Here is a 22,404-nt window from a genome sequence, read left to right on the forward strand (position 1 = left end):
TGCTTTGTGTGAGAAGAAAAAGAAATTGACTTGCAGTTTTGCAAGAAGATGTCTAAACTGGGAAAAGATCTTTTCTGTGTCTGCAGATAGTTCATTACTCTTTGGTGGTGGTGCTTCCCCCATAGTGCATTATACACTTTGAAATTCTCATGAAGTCAGTCTCTCTTTAGTTGTGATCTGATTGATTGCATGTTGTCTCGATTTTTCTCTTAATAGATTGCTACTACAGAATTGTTTTTTATAGATCCTTTTTACTTTCAAAAAGATTCATTATTTGAAAATTGAATTTCACAGTATCCTTTCCAAAAACATATCTTGACTTAATTTAGGTAAATTAGAAACTAATTTAATGAAATCAGAACATTTCTGAGCAGACACTATAATTTAGAAATAGCAGAGAATGTCAAATTTTTGTCTTTCCTTTTTGATGGAGGCTTCTAATTATAGAACAAGGACTGTGGGTTTTTTTAAATATGTAAAACTGAAAGCTGATTGATGCTTATCTCATGATTGAATACAAATTCAGTTATTATTTATTTATTAGTTAAGTATCTTGGTGAATCTGAAGAGAGCTAGTTTATTTGTTTGCTCTTTCGTGCATAAAGGGATATTAGGTGATCTGTGCTTTGGAAGCAGTTGCACAGGGTGCTGAAGAGCCATATCCTGGAATTTATTTGAGAAACTAGGTTATTTACAAGTTGCAACTGCCTCTAATTTAAATGTTGCAAGTGCTACATGATAAATTTTTAACTGCCCTTGTTACTAACTGCTCTGTTTCTTACTGTCTGAAGACGATCATCCTCCAACCTGTAGAAGGTGTAGAAGTCTTGTCTTCATAGTTTTGCTGTAGCTCATTACCCCTCTGTTGAGAAGGCAGAAGCAAATATTTGCTTGTGCCACAGAGGCAAGCTGACAGCTGAACATCCTAGCTTAAGCCACTAGAAAGGTGGAATAACCTAATGCAACCAGTTGTGAACTAGAGAGAGAGACAGACACTCATCCTATTGCATTCCCTATGCTATAAGCAGCAGTATCTATCAGAGATGCAGTGGAGCCAGATGAACTGCAGTAACATCTGAAGTCTCCAGTGCAGGATTTGTCAGACACTCTGTCAGAGCCTTTAGGCTTCTTAGCTTTAGGGATGGGATCATCTTGAAAGGACAATAATGCTTCCAAGGAGAGCAGTGTGGGAATTTTCTAAGTTGGCGCTTGAGCTTCTGACCTGTGGCCTTTGTGAAAGCACTCTTTTGTCTTCAGAGAGCAACATCTGCAACATACATCCTTGGGTTCTGTTTTTTTTATAGAAAATTTTGCAACTCCTTCCTGAAAGGATTCATCAGAGATGGCAATTTCATAGTATTGGTAAGTTGATTTTCTTTGTTCTTTTTCTTTTTTTTTAGGATTCTTTTTTATTAGTAGGTACTTTACTTTATTAAGTTATATTATATTACATTATAAACTTTATTAGTAGTTTGTGCCATTTATTTCCTTGAACTTTAAGTGGTGTACCAGGGATTGTGATCTTGAAGCTCTTGCCAGTTAGGTTAAGGAAAAAATATAATAATAAAGGAAACAATCAAAAAAATCTCACCAATGTAATGAATGCTCTTCTAGATAGAATTAAATGTGGGAATCTGGAAATAGAACAGTGGCTGCGAAAGAACAAGGACAAGGCAGAAAGTTTAATGTTTTAATTATTGTTTTTTCCTTATTTTTTCTTTAAGTAATACATTTCAAAGTTGACATGAGGTTGATATTTGTAAATGGGGAATGCTGATTTTATGCATAGTGATGACTTGAGAATGATTTACTTTTAATTTACACATCTCAAAAGTCTTTGGGGAAAGATATTATACATTATGAAGAAGCTATAAAAGGTGATATTTGTTTTTTTCCTTCTGGCATTGAGTCAGTTGCCTGAAGATACCAAGGTCACCAAGATTAAATCAGAGATTGCCAAGGACTTGTTTAAAAGTTACTATCAAGTCTGACCGAGAACTCTGACATCTTACTTATATAGAAAGAAAGAACAAAAGCAAACAAATATTTTTTTTTCCTTTTTTTTAGGGTTGATTTTAAAGAAGCTTCTTCACACTGGAAATTCATTAAAGGTATTGGAAAAAGTTGCATACTACTTTTGCTTAAAATACTGAAAAAAACAAATAAGAACTTCAGAGCAAATTTTTATGGTAAAAGCACAGGAATGAGAACCAGATCATGACTTGGTGTGCCGTTAAAGAATGACTTCAAATCATCATCTTTACCTTGGTAGAACTACTCAGAGTAGTAATGTGTTGATATAAAGTAACCAGTGGTTTAAAGGCTTTTGCATTAACGCAGAAGTATTGCCTTAACCATTCAGTGTTAGGGGCAAGGAAACTGGCTTCAGGACTCAGGAATCAGAAATACCTTGGAAATGGAAGATTATCGCTGCCAAACAGACTTGCTTGTGGGTAGAGTAACTTCAATGGCTGACCATGGAACAAAAGCCATTCAACTGTAACATGTAGTTTTGGTACTGTAGCAAACAGCTGCGTCATTCCTCTGCAAACCACCTGCAGGCTTGTTTGATACTGAAATTCACCAGTGGGAGAGCCGGGAGGGGAGTGCTCTAGGACTCCATCACCTTTTTTGAAGGAGAAATGGAAGAAGGTAGAATGGGTCATTCTGATACAGAAAGTTCACTCTGTTGTTGTCACAAACACATTTAAAAGTCTTTATTTTCTGAAAAATTAATGTGGCGTCTTGCAGTGCTGTAGTCAAACAAGTGATAAGACACGTACTGGTTTTTTCCTCTTCTTTAAGAGAAACCCCTGTGAAAAATTCTGTGAGACAAACAGCAGTGAAGGTGCCAAGGTTGCCCTTACATTTCAGCAGGAGCAGCAGATGTGTTAAATTAGCTCTGCTGATTGCTGGTGGTCAAACTATCTGTCCTCTTTTTTTTCTGTCATTCACCATCTCCCTCCAGGTCAGGTAGAAATTCATTTTTATGTTCTAGGACAAGATAACAACTTCTGGTTTTTTTCCTTTTAAGATACGTCGAGAAGGCGTGCGTCTCTTTCTTCTGTGGTTGCAAGCGCTTCAAAATAACTGTAGTAAAGAACAATTATGGATGTTTTCTTGCTTGATTCCTGGATTTTCATCACCACAGTCTGAATATGGCCCCCGAACACTTGATAATCTCATTAACCCTCCACTTAATGTTCAAGAAAGTAAGTTATTTGGTAATATTACTCAGTTCTCAGCATAATTCAATTCTTGTCACAGAAAAGGCAAGCTGAGGTAACAAAAACTAAAGTACGTATGTACCCAGGAAGATGATGGAGCTGTTAATGAATTTCTTAGCAGTTTATCAAGTCTTCTTTCAGCAGCAACTGTTTTGCTGTTTTTCAGGATGAGTTGTTTGTTGTGGTTGTTGGGGTGTTTTCCCTAAGTATGGCTGTTGTACCTTAACACATAGGGGGTGAAAATTAGTTGACCAATGGTATGCAGTTCTTCAGAATTGCAAGATAATATTACATCTACTACAAACTTGCACATTCTGCTTGCATTGAACATTTGCACTGGCCTTGTTCATACTCCAGGGACCAAGCTATGCAAAGCAATTTCTGCTATGGCCTTTAAGAGAATGAGTGGTTTTTAGGGCACTGTGTAAGGATAAATGTGTCTGTGTATGACCAGGCAATTAAGGCTGTGGTATTTTTGCAATTTGAAGTCTTTAAAAAGCATCAGACCTTGTAAATTGCAAAACCTGAGGTTGTAAAGCTTTGCATCAATAGAAAAGCATGAGCATTCTGAGATAAAGTTTTTATACTTTCTAGCTTTTTTTTCCTTTACTGGTAAGGTCATTATCTTGATTTTAATCAATAAAGGATAATTTTTCTCTTAAGATGATTCTTATGACATTTTTTCCGTTGTTCACTCTAGCAGTAAGTATCAGGTACTGGTTACTTTGGGGAACCTCTTGCCTCCTGACTCAATTTATTCATGTTAGTGGGATTTTAAGCTCACTTATTAATGAATTGCAATTAGATGAGGTCATAAGGGCAAACTGTGAATTCACATTAGTGGGAAATAAAATTTAACTGCTTTTTCCTCTGAATACTAATTGCTGTTGCCTTCTTTCCATCCTCACCCAATATTTTAATATTTTATTGCTTGTAAAGGCAAGTAGAGTTTCAGACGAGTTATTAAATTTTCTGAAACTTAGCAGACAAATTAGGATAGCTCTGGTGGGATAGCTCTGCAGGCAAAAGTTTGCTACATACTTAGACCCTGTTTTGTAGTTATCTCATGAAATGCAGAGTGCAAAGAGTGAAATGTGAGCAGGAGAAAAATCAACTCTGAAGTAGCTTCATTGTTGGAGCAAAGAAAGGAGCTAGTAAAACTTTAAGAGAAATGTAACTAGTCAACTATTAAATGAGAAAATTGTGAAAGATGTAAATAAAGATTTAGCATTTGTGCAACATAAATGTTACTCTATTGTTTGCATAAATTCCAAAAGAAATGGATTATACTGTTTGGAAAAACTCAGTTTTGGCAGGTAGATTCCCAAGGCACATTAAGAAAACCTAGTTATTATCTGCTGTGCTTTTTATATGTGTCAGAAATTAATTCTGTGGTGGTTTATTAGTTAAAATTCCCTGATTTTCATTAATCTGTGGGTGTCCTGTTTTACCTACAACTGTCTCTGCTTACCCCACTGCATTTCTACTTTCATAACTTGGTAGATATTTATGCATGAGAAGAAATGGTCTAAATGTTAGGTGTACTTCCATTTTTCTTTAAATAGCTCAAGTGACTACAGAGGAAATCACTCCACTTGTTCCTCCACAATCAGGAGATAAAGGACAAGAAGATTTAACAAGCTATTTTTTAGAAGCACTTTTGAAATACATGGTAATTCAGGTATGTTTTATAGTTTTCAAGCATACGAGTATGAAACGATTAACACCTCTTTGTCCATTACAATAAGTTTTTTACTTTTAGCACTGCAGATGTATATAAAAATCCTTTAGAGATTTCTCCCTCTTGTCCCTCCCTCAAGTGTCCTTTGTAAAAAGCAGATTCTCCTAGAAAAATCTTCACTTGTCTTCCATATGAAGATTCCTAAGTCCTTTACCAGAGGATTTTCCATCAGATTGTGGCATAGAAGAAAAACGATTTGTCAGTCACTTCCAGCTGACTTCAACTCTTTTCCCATTTTCACCTCCCCTTCCCTGCCCTGTTGCTTTCAACCAGTGGATCAACTGTGTGCAGAAAATAAAGACTTGAATGAGAATTTAGTCCACAATGTGCAACTCAGGCTCACACTGTGTGTCCTTCCCTTTGTAGTTTGACATGATCTCAGCCAGTACCTGAAATGCCTAGGGCAGGGCATGGCAGCAGCTTTTGTCAAAAATTGTGGCCTACCTGTTATAGGTTATGTAGTTGATTTGCTGACCAACTAGCACATGCTGCTTCTGAGCCTGCTCTGCTGTCATGTGCACAGCAAGTTGCTTCACTGCATGACACAGTAGGTGTTCCAGGGTACTGCCTTCTAGGTTAGACTTGTCCAGCAAAGCCCAGTTTTCCTTCACACTTTTGCAGGTTTTCTAGAGAAGATGGGTAGTGTACAAATATGACCAATGTTAAACATTTCATGGCTTCCCTTTATCTATCCTTCTGTGTGAACTTTACCGTGCTGGAATAATTTGCAACCTCATGTTGTTGCTTCCAGCATCCCCCAGTTTGAATAGAGGGCATCATACTTGTGCTCTGTAGGGTAATCTTATTGCTGAGTATTCACTTTGAAGAAAAATAGTGTTCATGTCTTTGAAGACAACTACTCTCTCTGTAGTGAATTAATAGTATTGTATTTAAATTCACATGAGTCATTAAGACAGGTGTCATAGGCCTTGTTCAGTATGTGAGTGCTGAAGGTTTGCTGAAGTTTCTTTAGAGGCACTGATAGTTGCAAGCTGCGAAGCTACTTCTTTAAGTTCTGCTAAAGGACTTTGTGTCACAAAATTAAACGTATCACCCATTCTATTGAATTATATCGGGGGATGAAATATGTATTCCACTCTAAAGGCCCTGAAAATAGATCATAATAGAATTGTGGCTTTGAGTAAGGAATGGAGGAGTAGAGGGGAAAAGAAAGAAAAAAAAAAAGGGAGAAGTTTTCCTCTATATTATTTATTATAGACTTGACAGATTACCCAGCTCTGCAGGCAGATGGATCCTCGTGAACAAAGATGGAAACTGCATGTTGGATTACTTAAGGAGAAGTTACCATACTTTATACTGCTTACCATGTAGGAAAACATTTCATAATGGGAAATGCTTAGCACTCATGATCCATGAAAGTACATTTATGTAACTCAACTTTAAAGTTGTATCTTCTGATGCATGGGATTGAAAAATTTGTTTGTTTCATATTGCCAACTGCACAAATGAATCCAAGTACCTATTATAATGACTATATGGACACTTACTAGTCAAAATGTGTTAAAAGAAATTAAATATTTGGAGTGGCATGGGTAATTATTCTCTTATAAAATATTTTGAAATAAGACAGTTTTATTAAAAGTAGTGAATTTGAGTTTACTCCCTGAGTTAGCAAGATGACTGCAAAGGTGGATGTATTTCTATTGGTTTTGATATTTGATGTGTTCAAGTTCATTTTGAAGCAATGTTTAAGAAGAGAACAGCCTTTGTTTCTGTGATGTTTCCTAGCTAGTTTCTTTTTCATCTTTCTGAAAGTGTTTATTAAAACATACATGATTTTGTTTCAAAGAAGTAAGTGATGAAATGTCCTCTTTATAAGTTATCTTTCTTTTCTACTTACAGATGTTTACTTTGTCCAATTTCTTTTTTTAAGGTTAAGAGTTTAGAATGGAAGAACAAGGAAAACCAGGAAAAGGGATTTTCATTTTTATTCTCAAATTTTAAGAAATACTACTTACCTTCTATTTTCCCAAACATCTGTAAGGAGACCAGCTTGTATAACCCTATACTTGGTAAGTGTTAACACAGCTGGTAAAGTCATTACATTTTACCTAATACAGAAGTTATGATACAATTAGTGAGAGATGCCTCTGCCCCAGGTAAGTTGCAAATTAGACCAAATTCCAGTTAACAACACCAACTTTGTTTTGTAACATTAAGTGTATAGGGGAAAGAGAGAGGGAGAAGGAAAGAGATAGTACAAGCAAAAGATAGTCACCACCTGTAGATCCAACGGCATCCCGTCGATCCTTCTTTACCTTGGGCACAATGGTGTGGTAGGGGACCCAGTTCATTCTTTTGTTGCAAGTTCTGTGCAGAAAGGGGTGCTGGGTCCATAAAGGTTGCTGCTGACTACCAAATCATTTCACATTTATACATTTGAGACAAGCAAAGGAATTACTACTTATTGGCTACAAGTTACATAGTTCTCTTATTACTTAGTATTGTCTTCTATTGATTAAATGATTCCCTTGCTTCTCATGCTAATTACTCTGCATGCTCAGTCTTTCTCTTCTTTTGCTTCATGGATTTCTGGAATTGGTGGACCATGAGTCAGTGATCGTGATCTCCCCCTACCAGAATTACCTTTTACCCACTCGGAGCTGATTTCAGCACAATTGCTGAGTTGGTTTTATTAGTTTCTTCCTTATCTTGGGAGTTGTGACAAATGTCCTTGTGTCCCATAAATTCTGCATTGTTTGTATCCACTATCAGTGATATATCCTTCTTCCCAAGCTTTGCTAGCCTCCTGCTAGGTCTTAACACCCGGACAACTGTGCTACCTTTATGCAGTCCAAGTTCTGGGTATCCACAGGGGCGTATTCCAGGGGGACTGAATGGCTGTTGATGGTCACAGATGCCGTCTGTCCCGTGACTTGCGATGATCTTTTTGTTTGACCAGTGATACGCATATGAGCAGTTGCTTCTTTTCCACACAGTCTGGCACTGTGGGGATGTGTTAGCCAGGATGTGCTAACCAGATCTTGCCTCTGCCAAGGCCTAGAATTAGCACCTTCCTGTCAGAAATTCCTCCCTTCTTTGGCCTTAACAGTGTTTGAGGCAGGTAACTGTGCTCTTGAACCTCTAACAAGAGAAAATAGCAAAGCAGTTTTTTGCTTGAGTCATGTTGCCCACGAAGAGCATTCTCCAAAAGTATTTCTTATAAAAGAACATGTTATGGTTCCTGCTCATGGTTTTCAATTCTTCATTTGTGGAGGCCTCTAACCCTTTGATTAGAGTCAGTCTTGCTATATTAACTGATTGACGTAAATATAATGTTCTTGTAAAGCAGTTCTTTAATGTGACCTGTCTTGCTGATCTCAGTTTTGCTCTGAAGAGAAACTACTGCTGCTGAGATAAAAGGTGTTAGTGTGATGTTCTTTGTGTGTGTTGGCTTTTCTCTGCACAGAATCATAGTGTTGGGATCGTACAGTGCTTGTTCGATGAAGCTAGGGTTTAAAGTGCTCTTTAAGTCTGATGGTGCTAGAATGTATCTTTCCAGATAGAGAGTGGAATTTTAGGTTTAAGCAAACTTAAGTAGAGTTTTAGTCAGAGGGTTTTAGCCCATTTTTAGACTAGAGCATTGTTTGCAAATCTTGAGTTTTGTTATATCATGCAGTGTTGGTTGTAAGCCAACAGAGTTCAAGACTCTTCTTTGCAAAGCGATACCATGCACACAGGCTTTGAGCTACCATTTCATTACTTGAAACACTACTTACCCAAACACCTCACCTCACTGTTCCTCTTATCTGTCGATGTGGCATCGCAAAAGCATTAGTAGGGATGTCCAACCACAATTCCATATTATAAAATCAAGCTGTCAGGGAACTTTGTTCGAAAAGGTTGTGGTTTCTTCCAGTGTATATGCATTCATTTGGATTTCAGAGATGGTTGTTTCAAAACTGTGTATGCTTGGAAGAGACAAACAGTGGACCTTCTCATCTAGGGGAGAAGCAGCAGCATACCAGTAGAACAAGACTTATGTGAAGATGCTGAAGAGGTTCAGTGATAAAATAGCTACAAGAGGGATGCTAAGCAGTGCTGAGAAAGCAAACCTACTGTTGCTTGATGCCCTCAAAAAAGAAATAGGGAAATTATATTTTCTCTTTCTATGAAGATCTTGATTTAGTGTTCAATAGAAATGTTACTGTAGTCCTCTGTTTTTCTGTGAACCGTAAACAAGAAACTTCCATCACCTTAATAAAGAAGAGGACACTGGGGAACAAGAAGAAATAGGCACAGATCTCCAAAATTACTGTGAGTGCCTTAAACTGTGCAAAGTCAGCAACAGTGATGAGGATTTTTTGAACAATACAGTGATGAAAACAGCAGAAGCACAGGTAAGTAGAATAATATTTTCTTCTCTGGCATGCATCTTCCTACCCTATTTGAAAATAATCCTGTGCCTTTTCTGAATTTACAGCATTTAGTCTGAAAGCAGGGCAAACTTGGGCACTGAGCCTGCTACTAAAAACAGTTCTTATGCTACTGGTGTAATGTTTAATCTAGGAGAAGTCATAAGGTTTTAGTAAGCAAGCATTGATACAGGGCTTTACTGGATATAGTATATTGGACTGAGGTTCCTTTTTTTTCGTTCTTTCCTTCTTTCTTTTCAGATAAATATACTGGTTACAGTAACAAGCACCAAACATTTCAGTTACAAGAAGGCTACTATTGTGCCTTGCATTAGAAAAGCCATTGAGATCCATGAGATTGTTTTTTTTGTGGGGATTTATTTGGTTTTTTGTTTGTTTGGGTTTGGGGATTTTTGTGGTTTTTGTGTTTTGTTTGTTTTTTGTTTGTTTTTTTGTTTTGTCTTACTGTGATGTCTTTGTTAAACATCTGCTGAGACTGAGTTAGAAGCTCTTTGGAAGAACTATAGATATGGCAGTAAGATTCTAGGGGCGTTGCTTCTTCCATTATAATAATGTGCCTTTCTCTGATGTTTCCAAGCCATTTAGATGGGCTCCTTTGTGTACAGGGAAACAACAGAGTGGGCTATCCTACAGTTTTCTTCAGCTCTTCATTCCTTATTAACCCTTTATTGTCTTAAAAATTAAGCATGGTCAAAGCTTATAAGTGTCCACTGTTATTACTGTGGTTTTGCTGACCTTTTCATTTTCTACCCTGTGAATGTCTTCCACCACCTGCCTTTCCTACCCTTTTTGGCATCAACTCACATCAAATTCCCAGAGGGGAAGGGCAGCAGGTGTGGAAAGCCCAAAACATAGCAGAAAGGAAAAATGGAAAGTTGAGGGAAGGGAATATTTCCTTTTGTGCTGTTTGAGTCAATCTAACAAGCTCTGTTTTGCTTTGGTTTTATGTCTGTGTCCTCATCTGAAGCCTTGATACCTACTTCCAAGATGGATAGAAACGTGAAAATAGAAGAAATGGCTGAAGGAGAATACATTTGAGAAGCAGCTTCAGCACATACTGCAGTTGAAACAAAATGTATAGAGAGGATGTTCTGAGAAGATATCATGAAACTAGAAGGAGACAGTGTACCGCGAAGACATGTTTACTGTATTTTAGTCCTTTTGAAAATACTGCAGCCTTTGTGCTCTGCTGAATGCAAATAGATACCAGAGAGAACTGATTTTTGCTATCAGGCATTTGCTTTCTTCTTTCACAGACTTTGCTGTTATATATGCATCTGTTTAAGATACTAGTTTTTCATTTTCTTACTAACCTACACTGCTTTCCACAGAATGAAAACAATGTACTGAGTATTTTTAATTGGAATAAATAAACCATTTTTAAACTTTTCAAAAAGTGTTGTGTGCATTTGTTACTTACTTAGGTGGATAGTATGCAAGAATTGTGGGTTTTTTCCTCTAAAAATAATGCTTCCATTAATAAATGTGGGTGTAACTTTGTAGTGTGTACTGGAAACATTCCTCAGTTTAGCAGCGCTGTGATGAGTTTATCACTACTTAAGTATGTGGCTGTTGAAATGGCACTGAGATATACCATCTTGGATATCCTCAATGCTGGTGCTGGATTTTGTGTATTTGTAATGATAACAAGGAAATCTTTGCCGCAGTCTGGCACGTAGACTGGCTTCACTTTAAGATGCCTTAAAAAGGCTGTTGTAATTTAATTGCCTAGATGGTAGTAGTTTATTTCTGTGCTACTATCCAGATAGCTCCTGTATTCTGACACTATAAACTGGCAAAGTTAGGCAGGATCCTTTAAAACAGGTCTTGACCTCGTATTAGGAAGATACAGTCAGGGAACAACTTTATTTTGTTCAGCGTGACTAATTTATATCTTCTTTGACTCTCACTGTTAGTATCTTTGAACTGCCCTCTAGTCTGTAAAACCATTGAACATCTCTCTTGCTCATGTACTACAGGCTATAGAAGAGTTGAGGCAGTGCTGAAATACTATTTCTGTCACTCTGTATCTGGATAGGACTGTCATTTTCCATGCTTCCTTCTTTTTGGTTTTGGTTTGGATTTTTGTTTATGCTGTGTGTGTTTTGGTTTGGGGGTTTTGTGCTGTCAGTAGATTAAAATCGTGATACCAAAACACCAGCAACAGGGTGTTCTGACAGCACGTATCATAATCTGTCCCCACACAAATATTCATCTTCTCTCTGTATTGGAGCATATCTCACACTTGTCCTTCTAGAGCTAGGACTAGAGGTGGTTGGCACACCACTCCCAGAAAAATGTCATTGGCACATGAAAGTACCGTTGCTGCTTCAGGTTGATAATTAGTAATGTAGAACTATTCTGCACCATGTCTTGGGTTGTGAAACCCAGAAATTACATTTTGCAGTGTTAAGTCACAGGAAAACGCACAATTTTAAAACAATATCCCTGTGTTTCCCCATCTTTGTAGTACATTTACCACACATGTCCACTCTATCCACATTGAGTTATTAAGTACTGGCATTTTTTTTTAAGCAGATTCAGAAATACTGGTGACTCTAGCACAGTACAGAACTAGAAGAGCTAAACAGTTCTGAACTATCATGTAGATCAGGGGATGATGAAAGTGGAATTGTCAGTTATAGGGCCCAAATAAGCACAGTTCCTGTCAGTTCATGTGCTGCTGAACATCATTCATTACCATCACTGCAGGCCAGTACAGAAGCTATTGTCACAGAATCATCTTTCAACTAAGTCATAGGAAGATGTGCCTGTGGGCTTGCAGCAAAGCCCAGCAAAACTAGCCAGTGCAGATGTGGCACTAGGTGAAGCTGCAAAGCTCATGTGGCTTTGGAGCAGGATTTCTCTGTTCTATTCATACTTCATCTATTGCAGGACCAGAAGAGGCTGTGTTTGTTGCAGCTACATGTATCCATTTGGGAATTATATATCTCCCATTGTAGTCATGGTTGGATTTGTCAGTATCTTAATTCTGTATGAAAATAGTTTTCTCGTGTAGGTCATAGTTCTAGTTAACAGTTATTTTGCTACTTAGAACTTCTTTGTAATTTTTTATGAAAATGTAAAGTAGTGAGTTTGCTGAAGTTTATATTTAAATATTGAGTATAGCAAGCAGCTTAAAAAAACCTGAAAACAAGGAAAATAAATATATTTATTTGTTTAGAAAAAAAAATGCAAGCAAAGATGTAAGGCTGTAGAAATCACTCTCAGATAAAAAAATTAAAGGTTTTGCATAGCAGAAATAAGTTTCTGTCTTTTGGACCAGTGTTGTCTCCCTCCAGAAGAAAAGTAAAGTGTTTAGGTGACTTAGAATAATTGAAATTTTCTCTATTGCGTTCATTTCGGCATATCTTGGAATGAGTTGTGCAACAGTGAATGCAATAAAAGAACACCTCCGAAAGTTCGCATGTATTGGTTATGGTTTTAGAATTTCTTTTTTATACAGAGCTTTCTCTCTGCACATATTTTTAAGATGTTATATTTCTTCACAGATATACCACAAATGAGACCAAAGCCACACTACGTAATGGTTAAGAAAGATGCTGAAACCAATGAGGCAATATATTGCACAAAGGAACCTTTTATTAAGGCTCGTGTTATTGTCATTAGATGGTTGGTGTCTTTCTGGCTTGAGCCAAAACCTCACACAGGACCTCATATTCCTGGGATGGAAGGTGAAAATGTGCCAAAGAATATTCAGGTAAAATCAAATACACCAGAATGTGTTTGTTTTCCTGTTTTTGTCTTAATTGTTATGTCAGCAGTATGCACTCCTACGATAATTACAACTAATGAAAAGTTAAAAAAGGAATTTCTGAACAAATGTTATGCTTATTAATTCACTTCGGAACAGCCTACTATGCTGCTTTTTTTGTTTCAAATTCTGCAATTTGTTTTTAATCAAATGGGCATAAGAACCATTGAAATGCAGTGAATTCTTTTTTTGTGTTTTTTTTCTTGAATTCATTGTACTGTTTTAAATCTTACTGTTATATAACTTAAATTATACCATTTGATTATTGTACTAAAGATGAACTGTGGAATATTCTTTCATTTTTCTTTCAGAGAGCAGCTGCTAGCATGGCTTCAAGGGAGGACAGCAAAAATGACAGTACTGATAAGCAGGATAGAAATGCAGAGCCAGAACAATCTCATTCTAATACAAGTACTCTAACTGAGAGAGAACCAAGTTCTTCCAGCCTCTGCAGTATTGATGAAGAGCATTTAACTGATATTGAAATTGTCCGCAAAGTCTTTTCTTCTAAAAGAAGCAATGTTAATTTTCTAACTGAGATTTTTCGACAGGTAAAAAAACCTCTTTAAAATGCATGAATCTTGATTATTATATTGTAAATTATCATTATGTCATGGTTTTCTTTCAAGAGCACTTGATTAGCAGAACATTATATAAAGTTACAGTTCTTCTGTCATCTTGCCTTTAAGGATCTATCATCCTACCCTTAGGAATCAAAAAGCTAAAATTCTGAAATATTTTCTGTGTAGAACATTAGGACTGAGTTATTCCAGTCAAGAGGAGGCTTCAGTTGTACTGAGCGGTAGAAAGATTGTTTGTAGGGAACAAGTTTTATGCATTTTAGACTTCAGGGTACAGAAAAATGTGTATTGAGCCTGCAGAAGACTGTTAGACTTGATGAGCAAGTGTGTGACTGATGAACTTGTTAAATTCTGTAATACATACGTCAGTTCTTTTCAGTGGGATAATGGTATTAGATGTCTGTTTACAGAGAGAACATAAAACTTTTGTTAAGTGGGCCCTCCATAAAGACATAGGCAATGAATTTTCAGCATTCACAGCATGGACTCAGTAAAGCTGTGTGTTAGTGTAGTTTATCTGTTTTTTAAAAAATATAATTAGGGCATCATCATCTTTGGTAAATGTATTTATAGTTAGTTAAAACCTGACTAGTATTAAAGGTTTCTGGTCTGTTGTTGCTATCAACACAGCAGATACAGAAGCCTACTGAAGAGGGCCCTGATCAGCCATTACACCAACTCAAATGCACAAATTTTAGGAAGAATAATTATAAAGTCTTTTCAGGTAGTCCTTTGTTTTAAGGATACCATTTTGTAAAATCTCATTTACCTAAAAATAAGATTGATGGCTACCAATATTGTGGGTTGCCTGAATTTTTCTTAGTCATTTAAAACTGGCTTAACTCCACTCTTCCAAATCCTCTGAATGGAAAATTGTTGTAATAGAAACTTCTACTCATTCATTTTCCATATTTTTGAGGAGTGTTTGGGTCTTAATTTCTGCAGGCTAAGTAGATATGCCTGCATGGATTCTCATCTTTCTCCCTCTTTGGCAATGAAGTTTTCAAAGTACTTTCTTGACAAGTTTCCTTGTTTAAATCTCTTTTTTTTTTTTCACTTTACATGTGAAGAAAGTAAGCAAACATTTAGGTTGAGGAATAAAATGTATGTTAAGATCCTACAGTGGGTGTATTCCCCGCCCACTTCTTGTACATTATAGAGCCCAAGTTTATTTCAAGTATTCTAACTGGGTTTTGTTTCTTTCTTTTTCTACTCACAGGCATTTCTGTTGCCAATATGTGAAGCAGCTGCCATGAGGAAAGTGGTGAAGGTGTATCAAGAATGGATTCAACAAGAAGACAAACCTTTATTTATGAAAGAACCTGAAGAAATAATGCAGGGCACAGCTGTAGATTGTGATGAAAATATTGACCATAATTCATCAGAGAAAGGAAAGGAAAGAGAAGAGGTAAAATACTTTTGGTTAATACTTGTGCGGCTTTTTAATATGCCAGTAGACAGAGAAGTGGCTTTCTTGATAGTTTATACGTGGCTTACTTTGATGTTAGGAGCCCCTGGTGGTCTAGTGGTTAAGGGCACGGCGCTGTCACCGCCGAGGCCCGGGTTCGATTCCCGGTCAGGGCCACTCCCGGGCAGATGGAGCTCATTAGCAACCCATCTACGTCCTAAGGACCTCGCTGCCACCGTCCAAGCTCGCTTGGCCCCGGCAGATGAACCTTAGGATTAAAGGGTGGGCTCCGTTCCGCGCACACTGTGTCTCACCTAAAAAATCCAATGCGCAGGCTGGAAGGTGTAAAGACCTTCCCCGGATCTTCGCTCGCAAAGACTGGCCATTATTATTTATTACTTTGATGTTAGAGCATCTGTTAGGGAAAATCAATTGTACAACACTTCATGAATGATCTACCAATTTTATCCATTATCTGAAGCTTTTTAATGTGGTTAATTCATATTTTATGAACTATTCTCAAGATATGGTTATACGGTATGCCAGTGTTCAGCTATGTAAAAATTATATAGAAATAAAAGGATGAGGAAAATAGTAGTTATATAATTCAGATACTTCTAAGATAATTGCTACAAGCTTCATGAAATATTGTTGTGTCTTTAAGATGCATTTGTCTGCCATTGTTTAATATGTGTTATATCCTTTTTCCTTTAATATAAAGCCAAATTACATGTCTATAAATATATGCGATTTTAAGGAAAAATATTTTTCAGGAAAAAGGGATGAACTCCAGTCATGTTAGAAATTCAAACTGGGCAAGAAATGGCTGTTATGAAGACACTTTGCATAAAACATCTGAAATTGATACTGAAGAGCAAAATGTACGAGCTGGAGTGCAGTCAGTATTGCAGGTATGAAATAGACTTGATATCTAATTTTATCTAAATTTCCTATCTAAAATTACCTAAAACTCTTGCTATCAGCACATAAAGAATGGAATGTAATGCAATACTTCTGCCAGGGAATCCTACGCATCTCTAAAGCATCTCTAAATTTTAAAAATGATTTTATATGTAACAAGTATGATAGTAAATACAGTTAGAATAATAACAGTGATTCACTGTACCTTTATTGACCTTAAGCAGGAAGGAAAATGTGTAGACCACTGTTGGGTAACACGATAAAAAAGATCTTTTAATTATGCATCAGAACATACATTCAGCTCTGCATCATATCACAGAAAAAATAATCCTCATTTGAATGTGACATCTTCAAATACCAGCCTTGCCAGGGCTAAGCAATGGGATGGTGTGCCAAAACATGAGGAAAACAATCACTGATGGGACACCTCAGTCTACCTCGTGAGGTGTTGGCTACAATGTACCACACCTGAAATGTTTCTACACCACTGCACACAGCTTGAGGAAAAAACAAGAGGAGCTCAAAGCTTTGGCCCAGTCCCAGAGATTTGACATCACTGGCATAAGTGAAACCTGTAGGATGAGACCTATGGCTGGAGTGCCCTGTTGGACAGGAGAGATAGACAGGGGCAGAAGAGCAGAGAGGTAACCCTGTATGTAGTGGAAGGGTTAGAATTTATGGAGCTCAGAGTTGGCAATGGCACAGTTGAGAGACTCTGGGTAAGAATCAAGGGGCAAACAAATAATGTGGATGTCATTGAGCCAGGACCTCCTAGCCAGGATGATGCCGACAAATTATTCTTTAAGAAACTAAGGGACACTTCCAAGTCAATTGCTCTTGCCCTTACTGGGGACTTCAACTTGCCAGAAATCAACTGGGAGCATCACACAGCTGGTACAACCTGGGTTAGAAGATTTCTAAAAATCTGGATGACAACTTTATGGAACAGATCCTGAACAGGTCCTAAGGGAACCAACTTGAAAAGATGCTCTCCTTGATTTGCTGCTTGTCAACAGAGTGGATTTTGTGAATGAAGTGAGAGATTGGTGGCTGTATTGGTCACAGTGACCACAAAGTGACTGAGTTTAAAACCTCCATTGACAGAAGGAAAAGTGCCAACAAAACCTCAGCTCAGGGCATGAGGAGAGCAGACTTCAGGCTGCTCAGGGAATTAGTAAGTAAGGTCCCCTGGGAAATGCTTTTGCAGGTGCTGAAGTCCATCAGGATCAGTCACTCTTCAAACATCACCCCTTAAAGGCACAGGAGCAGGCAATTCCCACATGTCAGAAATCAAACAGAGGAGGCAGAAGGCTGGCTTGGCTGAGCAAGGATCTTCTCTTGGAAATAAGACAAAAAAAGAAGGTGTATGCCCAGTGGAAGCAAGGTCAGGTGACATGGGAGGAATTCAGAGATACTGCTTGCCACTGTAGGGAGAAAATTCGTGCGACCAAAGCTCAACTGGAATTGACGTTGGCCAGAAATGCAGGGAACAGTAAAAAGAGTTTTTTCAAATACATTGATGGCATTGATTCAAAAAATTGATGGCAGTACAGAAATATCATTGACAGGATGAGGATGGTCACCTTACAAACAGGGACAGAGACAGGGCAGAGGTGTTTAATGCTTTCTTTGCCTCTGTCTTCAACATGGATGATGGACCAAGGGGGTCTCAGTGCCCTTGAGCTGAAGGACCATGACTGTGAGAATGATCAACTCCCAGTCAACCTGAAATTGTGCAGGATCTGCTGCTCCAACTGGATTCCTACAAATTTATGGGACCTGATGGGATTCATCCAAGAATCCTCAAAGAGCTAGCTGATATCCTTGCAAAGCCTCTCTCAATGATTTTTTGAGTGGTCTTGGGAATCCAGAGATGTCCCAGCTGAGTGGAAGTTGGCAAATGTTGTCCCAGTTTTCAAGAAGGGCAAGAAGGAGGACCCCAGAAACTACAGGCCTGTCAGTCTTCAGTGCCGGATAAAGTTGTGGAGAAGATTACTCTGGGAAGTATTGAAGAACTCCAGAAAGACAATGCAGTCACTGGTCACAGCCAACACAACTTCATGAGAAGAAAGTCCTGGCTATCAAACCTGATTTCCTTTTATAATACGGTAACCCACCTAGTTGATCAAGGGAAGCCAGTTGATGTAATCTTTTTAGATTTCAGTAAAGCTTTCAGTGCTCTCTCTCTCCCAAGATCCTTCTGGACAAACTGTCCAGCACACAGCTGGATAAACACATCATGTGGTGGGCGAGCAATTGGCTCATGGGTTGAGCACAGAGGGTAAGAGTGAATGGGGTAGCATCAGGCTGGTGACCTGTCACTAGTGGAGTTCCACAGGGCTCCATCTTGGGCCCTGTGCTCTTCAACATCTTCATAAATGGCTTGGATGCAGGACTGGAACAGATACTAAGCAAGTTTGGAGCTGACACAAAACTGGGAGGAGCTGTTGACTCCCTTGAAGGCAGGGAGACCCTGCAGAGAGACCTCAGCAAATTAGAGGACTGGGCAACTACCCAGTGAACCATATGAAGTTTTAACAAGGGCAAGTGCTGGATTCTGCACCTGGGTTGGGGCAACCCTGGATGTTCATACAGACTGGGCAATGAGCTGCTGGAAAGCAGTGTCAGGAAAGTGACCTGGGGGTGCTGGATGATGGGAAGTTGAATATGAGTCAGCAGTGCCCTGGCAGCCAGGAGGGCCAACTCTGTCCTGGGGGGCATCAGGCAAAGCATTGCCAGCTGGTTGAACGAGGGGATTGTCCTGCTCTGCTCTGCACTGATGCAGCCTCACCTTGAATATTGTGTGCAGTTTTGGGTGCCACAATATAAGAAAGATATTAAGCCCTTAGAGAGCTTCCAAAGGAGAGCAACAAAGATGGTGAAGGGCCTTGAGGGGAAGCCAAGGAGGAGAGGCTGAGGCCACTTGGTCTGTTCAGCCTGGAGAAGAGAAGACTGAGGGGAGACCTCATTGCAGTCTACAACTTCCTCATGAGGGGAAGAGGAGGGCAGGCACTGGTCTCTTCTCTGTGATGACCAGTGACAGGTTGTGAGGGAATGGCCTGAAGTTGTTCTAGGTAGAACAGGAGAGTTTTAGGTCAGATATGAAAAGAGATTCTCCACCCAGAGGGTGGTTGGGCACTGGAAAAGGCTCCCCAGAGAAGTGGTCACAGCACCAAGCCTGAAGAGTTCAAAAAGCAAAGTTTGGCACATGGTGTGATTTTTGGGGATGGTCCTGTGAAGGGGCAGGAATTGGACTTAATGATCCTTGTGGATCCCTTTCAACTCAGCTTTTTCTGTGATTCTGTTAAATATTCCTACTTAAGTGTTTTGTGAGAATGCTCAGAGACTTTTTTCTTTTATTAGACACTATTACACTATTAGTCACTAGACACAAAACATCCAATCCTATAGTTTTTCTAATCTGATTAATAAGGTGTCAGGGATATTTTCTCATCTTTTTCTGAATTTACAGTGTAAGTATTTGAAAAACTTGATCAGACACCACAACTGTCTGGTGACATTCTTAAGGAGTAGGAGCATTGCAGTAGTTCCCAACAGAAGTTTTTTTAACTGCTTCTAGGAAATTTGCCATTGTAGAAATTGTGTTCATTTGAAATGTTTAATGAATTGCTTCACTGAAGTTGAGGCTATAGAAAATCAAGCGTGTATAATTTGAGGATCTTTTAAATGCTTTTAAGTCGTATAAACTTTGTGCATTTTATGTATAATACATGTGTGCACATACATATGCAGAGGTGGGTATATGACTCCAGGCTCCATAATATTCTTTTATCCAGCAGAAAATTGATTCTGAACAAAATAAAATAGTCATGTGCATTTGCCAGTTTACTGTATGCACTTTTGGTGTGGGTGACCATGCTAATTAAAACTCATTTTTACAGCAGCCTGAATGATTTTCTGAATAGGGTTATCTTCTGTGCTGTACACTATTATATATAAAAATATACTGTCTAACTGAAATCACTTTTGAATTCAAGTATTTTACAATAATTTAAGCTTCATAATCTTTGTTTACAATGACTTTTTAAAATATGAAGTGTTTCTGAGGAAAGAAATAGAGAAGTATCTGTTTGCAGTATATTACAAAGGTATCTGATAATGTCTCAAAGATTATTGATGTTGAAAATTTTTAGGCAGAGGTTCTTATGACTACCAAATACAATTTTTTTTTTTTTTTTTTAGCCTGAAACAGAGATTTCCTGGCCTAGAACCACATTTGACTTTCTCTGTCAATCAATAATCTAGAAAGAAGTCTAGAGTTTTCTTCAAATTGAATGCTTACATAGACTTATTTCTGGACCCTTAGAGTAGGTTAGGTACATTAATTGAGGCTAGTGAATATAAAACTGCATACTAATAATTTTTAATAATAAAAAATCCAAAGCTCTCAGTAGAGGGAAATTATGACTGTAGGACCAATGATTTTGTGTACATGTAGATTAAGAAAGATAAAAAAATAATTGGAAATCTAGGCCTGTGATTCAAGTGCTTCCTAAACTTACACTAAAATATAATAACACTTTAGTAATAGCTCCTTTAAGTCCTACAGTGTTCTTACTTCCTTTTTTTTTCATAATTTTCATTCTGAAAGTCCTAATTCACTGTCCACTGAAGTCAACCACTGTTGGGAAGGTATCCTGTTTCCTACTTTTGGTAAGCCTTTCTAATCCAATGGGATAAATGCTTTAAGTTTCCCAGAACATAATACAGTCCACGTCATGCTGAAGCACACGCTGCATACCAGAACTGTTTCGAGTAGTTTAGCATATATTGTACTAGTCAGTTGCTGGCTTACAGGAGGAACTTTTGTGCAGTGGACTTCTTTACTGGGACATTTTGTTCTGTCATATTAAAATAATCGTACTGAGTCATTCGTTGTACCATCTGTAAGAACAAAAATATTTAAATACATTTTGCAGAAAAAATGGGGAAAAGATCAGTCTTATTGTTGCTTATGTTACTTCAAACTAACATATTTAAAGATATACTTCTGTATGCATATACAGCCTTTTCTGATAGAGATTTTCTCTTACAGATTTTTTTCTTCCCGGTTCTATCAAATGAATTGATGAAAACATGAAAGTGCTTCAGGCTCGTAACATCCACTCTTTTCTACTTACAGGTTTTTATAATAAATTCTTCAAATATATTTTTTCTTGAACCTGCAAATGAAATTAAAGCTCTGCTGGATGAACACACTGATATGTGTAAACGCATTCTTAATATCTACCGCCACATGGTAGTCCAAGTGACTATGGACAAGAAGACATGGTAAAATGTTAACGCTTTTATCCAAGATTATTAGTTCACAAGATAAATGTTAAAATTTACTTGGTAGTAAACACAGTAGAGTGGTATTTGCTATATGAACCAGTTTCTCTAAATCAGTAAATATATGAACATCACAGACAAGTTAGAAAAGGGGAGGAGGATGTTAGCTATTTTGTTAAAACCTGTAGTTAGCTCCTAATTAATTTGAGGCAGCTTAGCCTCAGTGAAAAAAAGGAGTAAGTGGGGATATATAAACTGCTATTAAGGAGCTACTGATGATTTTTTCCAGGGCATTTTGCTCATGGATCAAAGTGTTAAAATATGGAAACATGTATGAAGCTTCACAGCCTTATTTAAAAATAAAAAATCCTCAGATAAGCTTGGATAACTGTTATAATCAGATGTGTGTTGTTCTTGACCTGTAATTGTGTACAGGAGTCTGTGTACTGTGTAACTGTTTTATTCCTTTCCAGTGCTTAAGATGCCTAGCAGGTACAAGGGACCCTGCTTTCAAAGCAATTTCTATTATTTCCCACTCCTTTAAATAGTTGCCTGTAATGAGGTAGTATATTGTCACCATTCTCCACTGCAGGGAAACCACTAGCAAGGGAATTTCAAATGTCTGATTTACTCCATTTTCACTTGACTCGGCATTTAATCTGTCAATAGTATTTCCTGAAGTCTGGGTGAGTAGAGTTGGCACTACATGTCATATGAAGCTTGTCTCCTCTTCTGTGGAGTCAGTTCAAGGAAATCTAGGAGTGATAATAGAAAATGTATTCTACTAGATTATTTTGTTTCTCAGTTTTGCATCGATGTAAAGAAGTGACTCTAGACCGTGATGGCAAAGATTGTGCCACACAAAAAAATGGATGAAGTATGTTAATGATAATTCAACATAGCCAAATCCCGTAATTCATAGGGGAAAAAAAAGTAAAAGCTCAGATTGAAAATGTAATTAAAACTTTGCCTGTAATTTCAGACCTTTCAAGGTGATGGCAATTGAATGACTTGGCAGAAGATGTTAGATTGCAACAGGGATTCCTCACTCTTAAGTGTGAA

The 22,404-nt window shown here is 37.8% G+C and overlaps 1 protein-coding gene across 9 annotated transcripts in view; it reads left to right on the plus strand.

Moving 5' to 3' along the window:
* The window catches only part of RALGAPA1 (Ral GTPase activating protein catalytic subunit alpha 1), a 139,921-nt gene that overhangs the window by 13,114 nt on the left and 104,403 nt on the right, over positions 1-22,404 (plus strand). For all 9 annotated transcript variants that reach the window (XM_050335732.1, XM_050335735.1, XM_050335734.1 and 6 more), the window contains exons 4-13: positions 1,305-1,362; positions 2,068-2,111; positions 3,035-3,212; positions 4,793-4,908; positions 6,863-7,001; positions 12,878-13,086; positions 13,452-13,691; positions 14,941-15,129; positions 15,903-16,040; positions 21,194-21,342. In XM_050335732.1, coding sequence (XP_050191689.1) covers positions 1,305-1,362; positions 2,068-2,111; positions 3,035-3,212; positions 4,793-4,908; positions 6,863-7,001; positions 12,878-13,086; positions 13,452-13,691; positions 14,941-15,129; positions 15,903-16,040; positions 21,194-21,342 — 1,460 coding nt within the window. The remainder of the gene's footprint in view (positions 1-1,304; positions 1,363-2,067; positions 2,112-3,034; positions 3,213-4,792; positions 4,909-6,862; positions 7,002-12,877; positions 13,087-13,451; positions 13,692-14,940; positions 15,130-15,902; positions 16,041-21,193; positions 21,343-22,404) is intronic.

Source organism: Myiozetetes cayanensis, unplaced genomic scaffold (genome assembly GCF_022539395.1).
Source record: "Myiozetetes cayanensis isolate MyiCay16 unplaced genomic scaffold, myiCay2020 scf6-25, whole genome shotgun sequence".
Taxonomy (NCBI): Eukaryota; Metazoa; Chordata; class Aves; order Passeriformes; family Tyrannidae; genus Myiozetetes; species Myiozetetes cayanensis.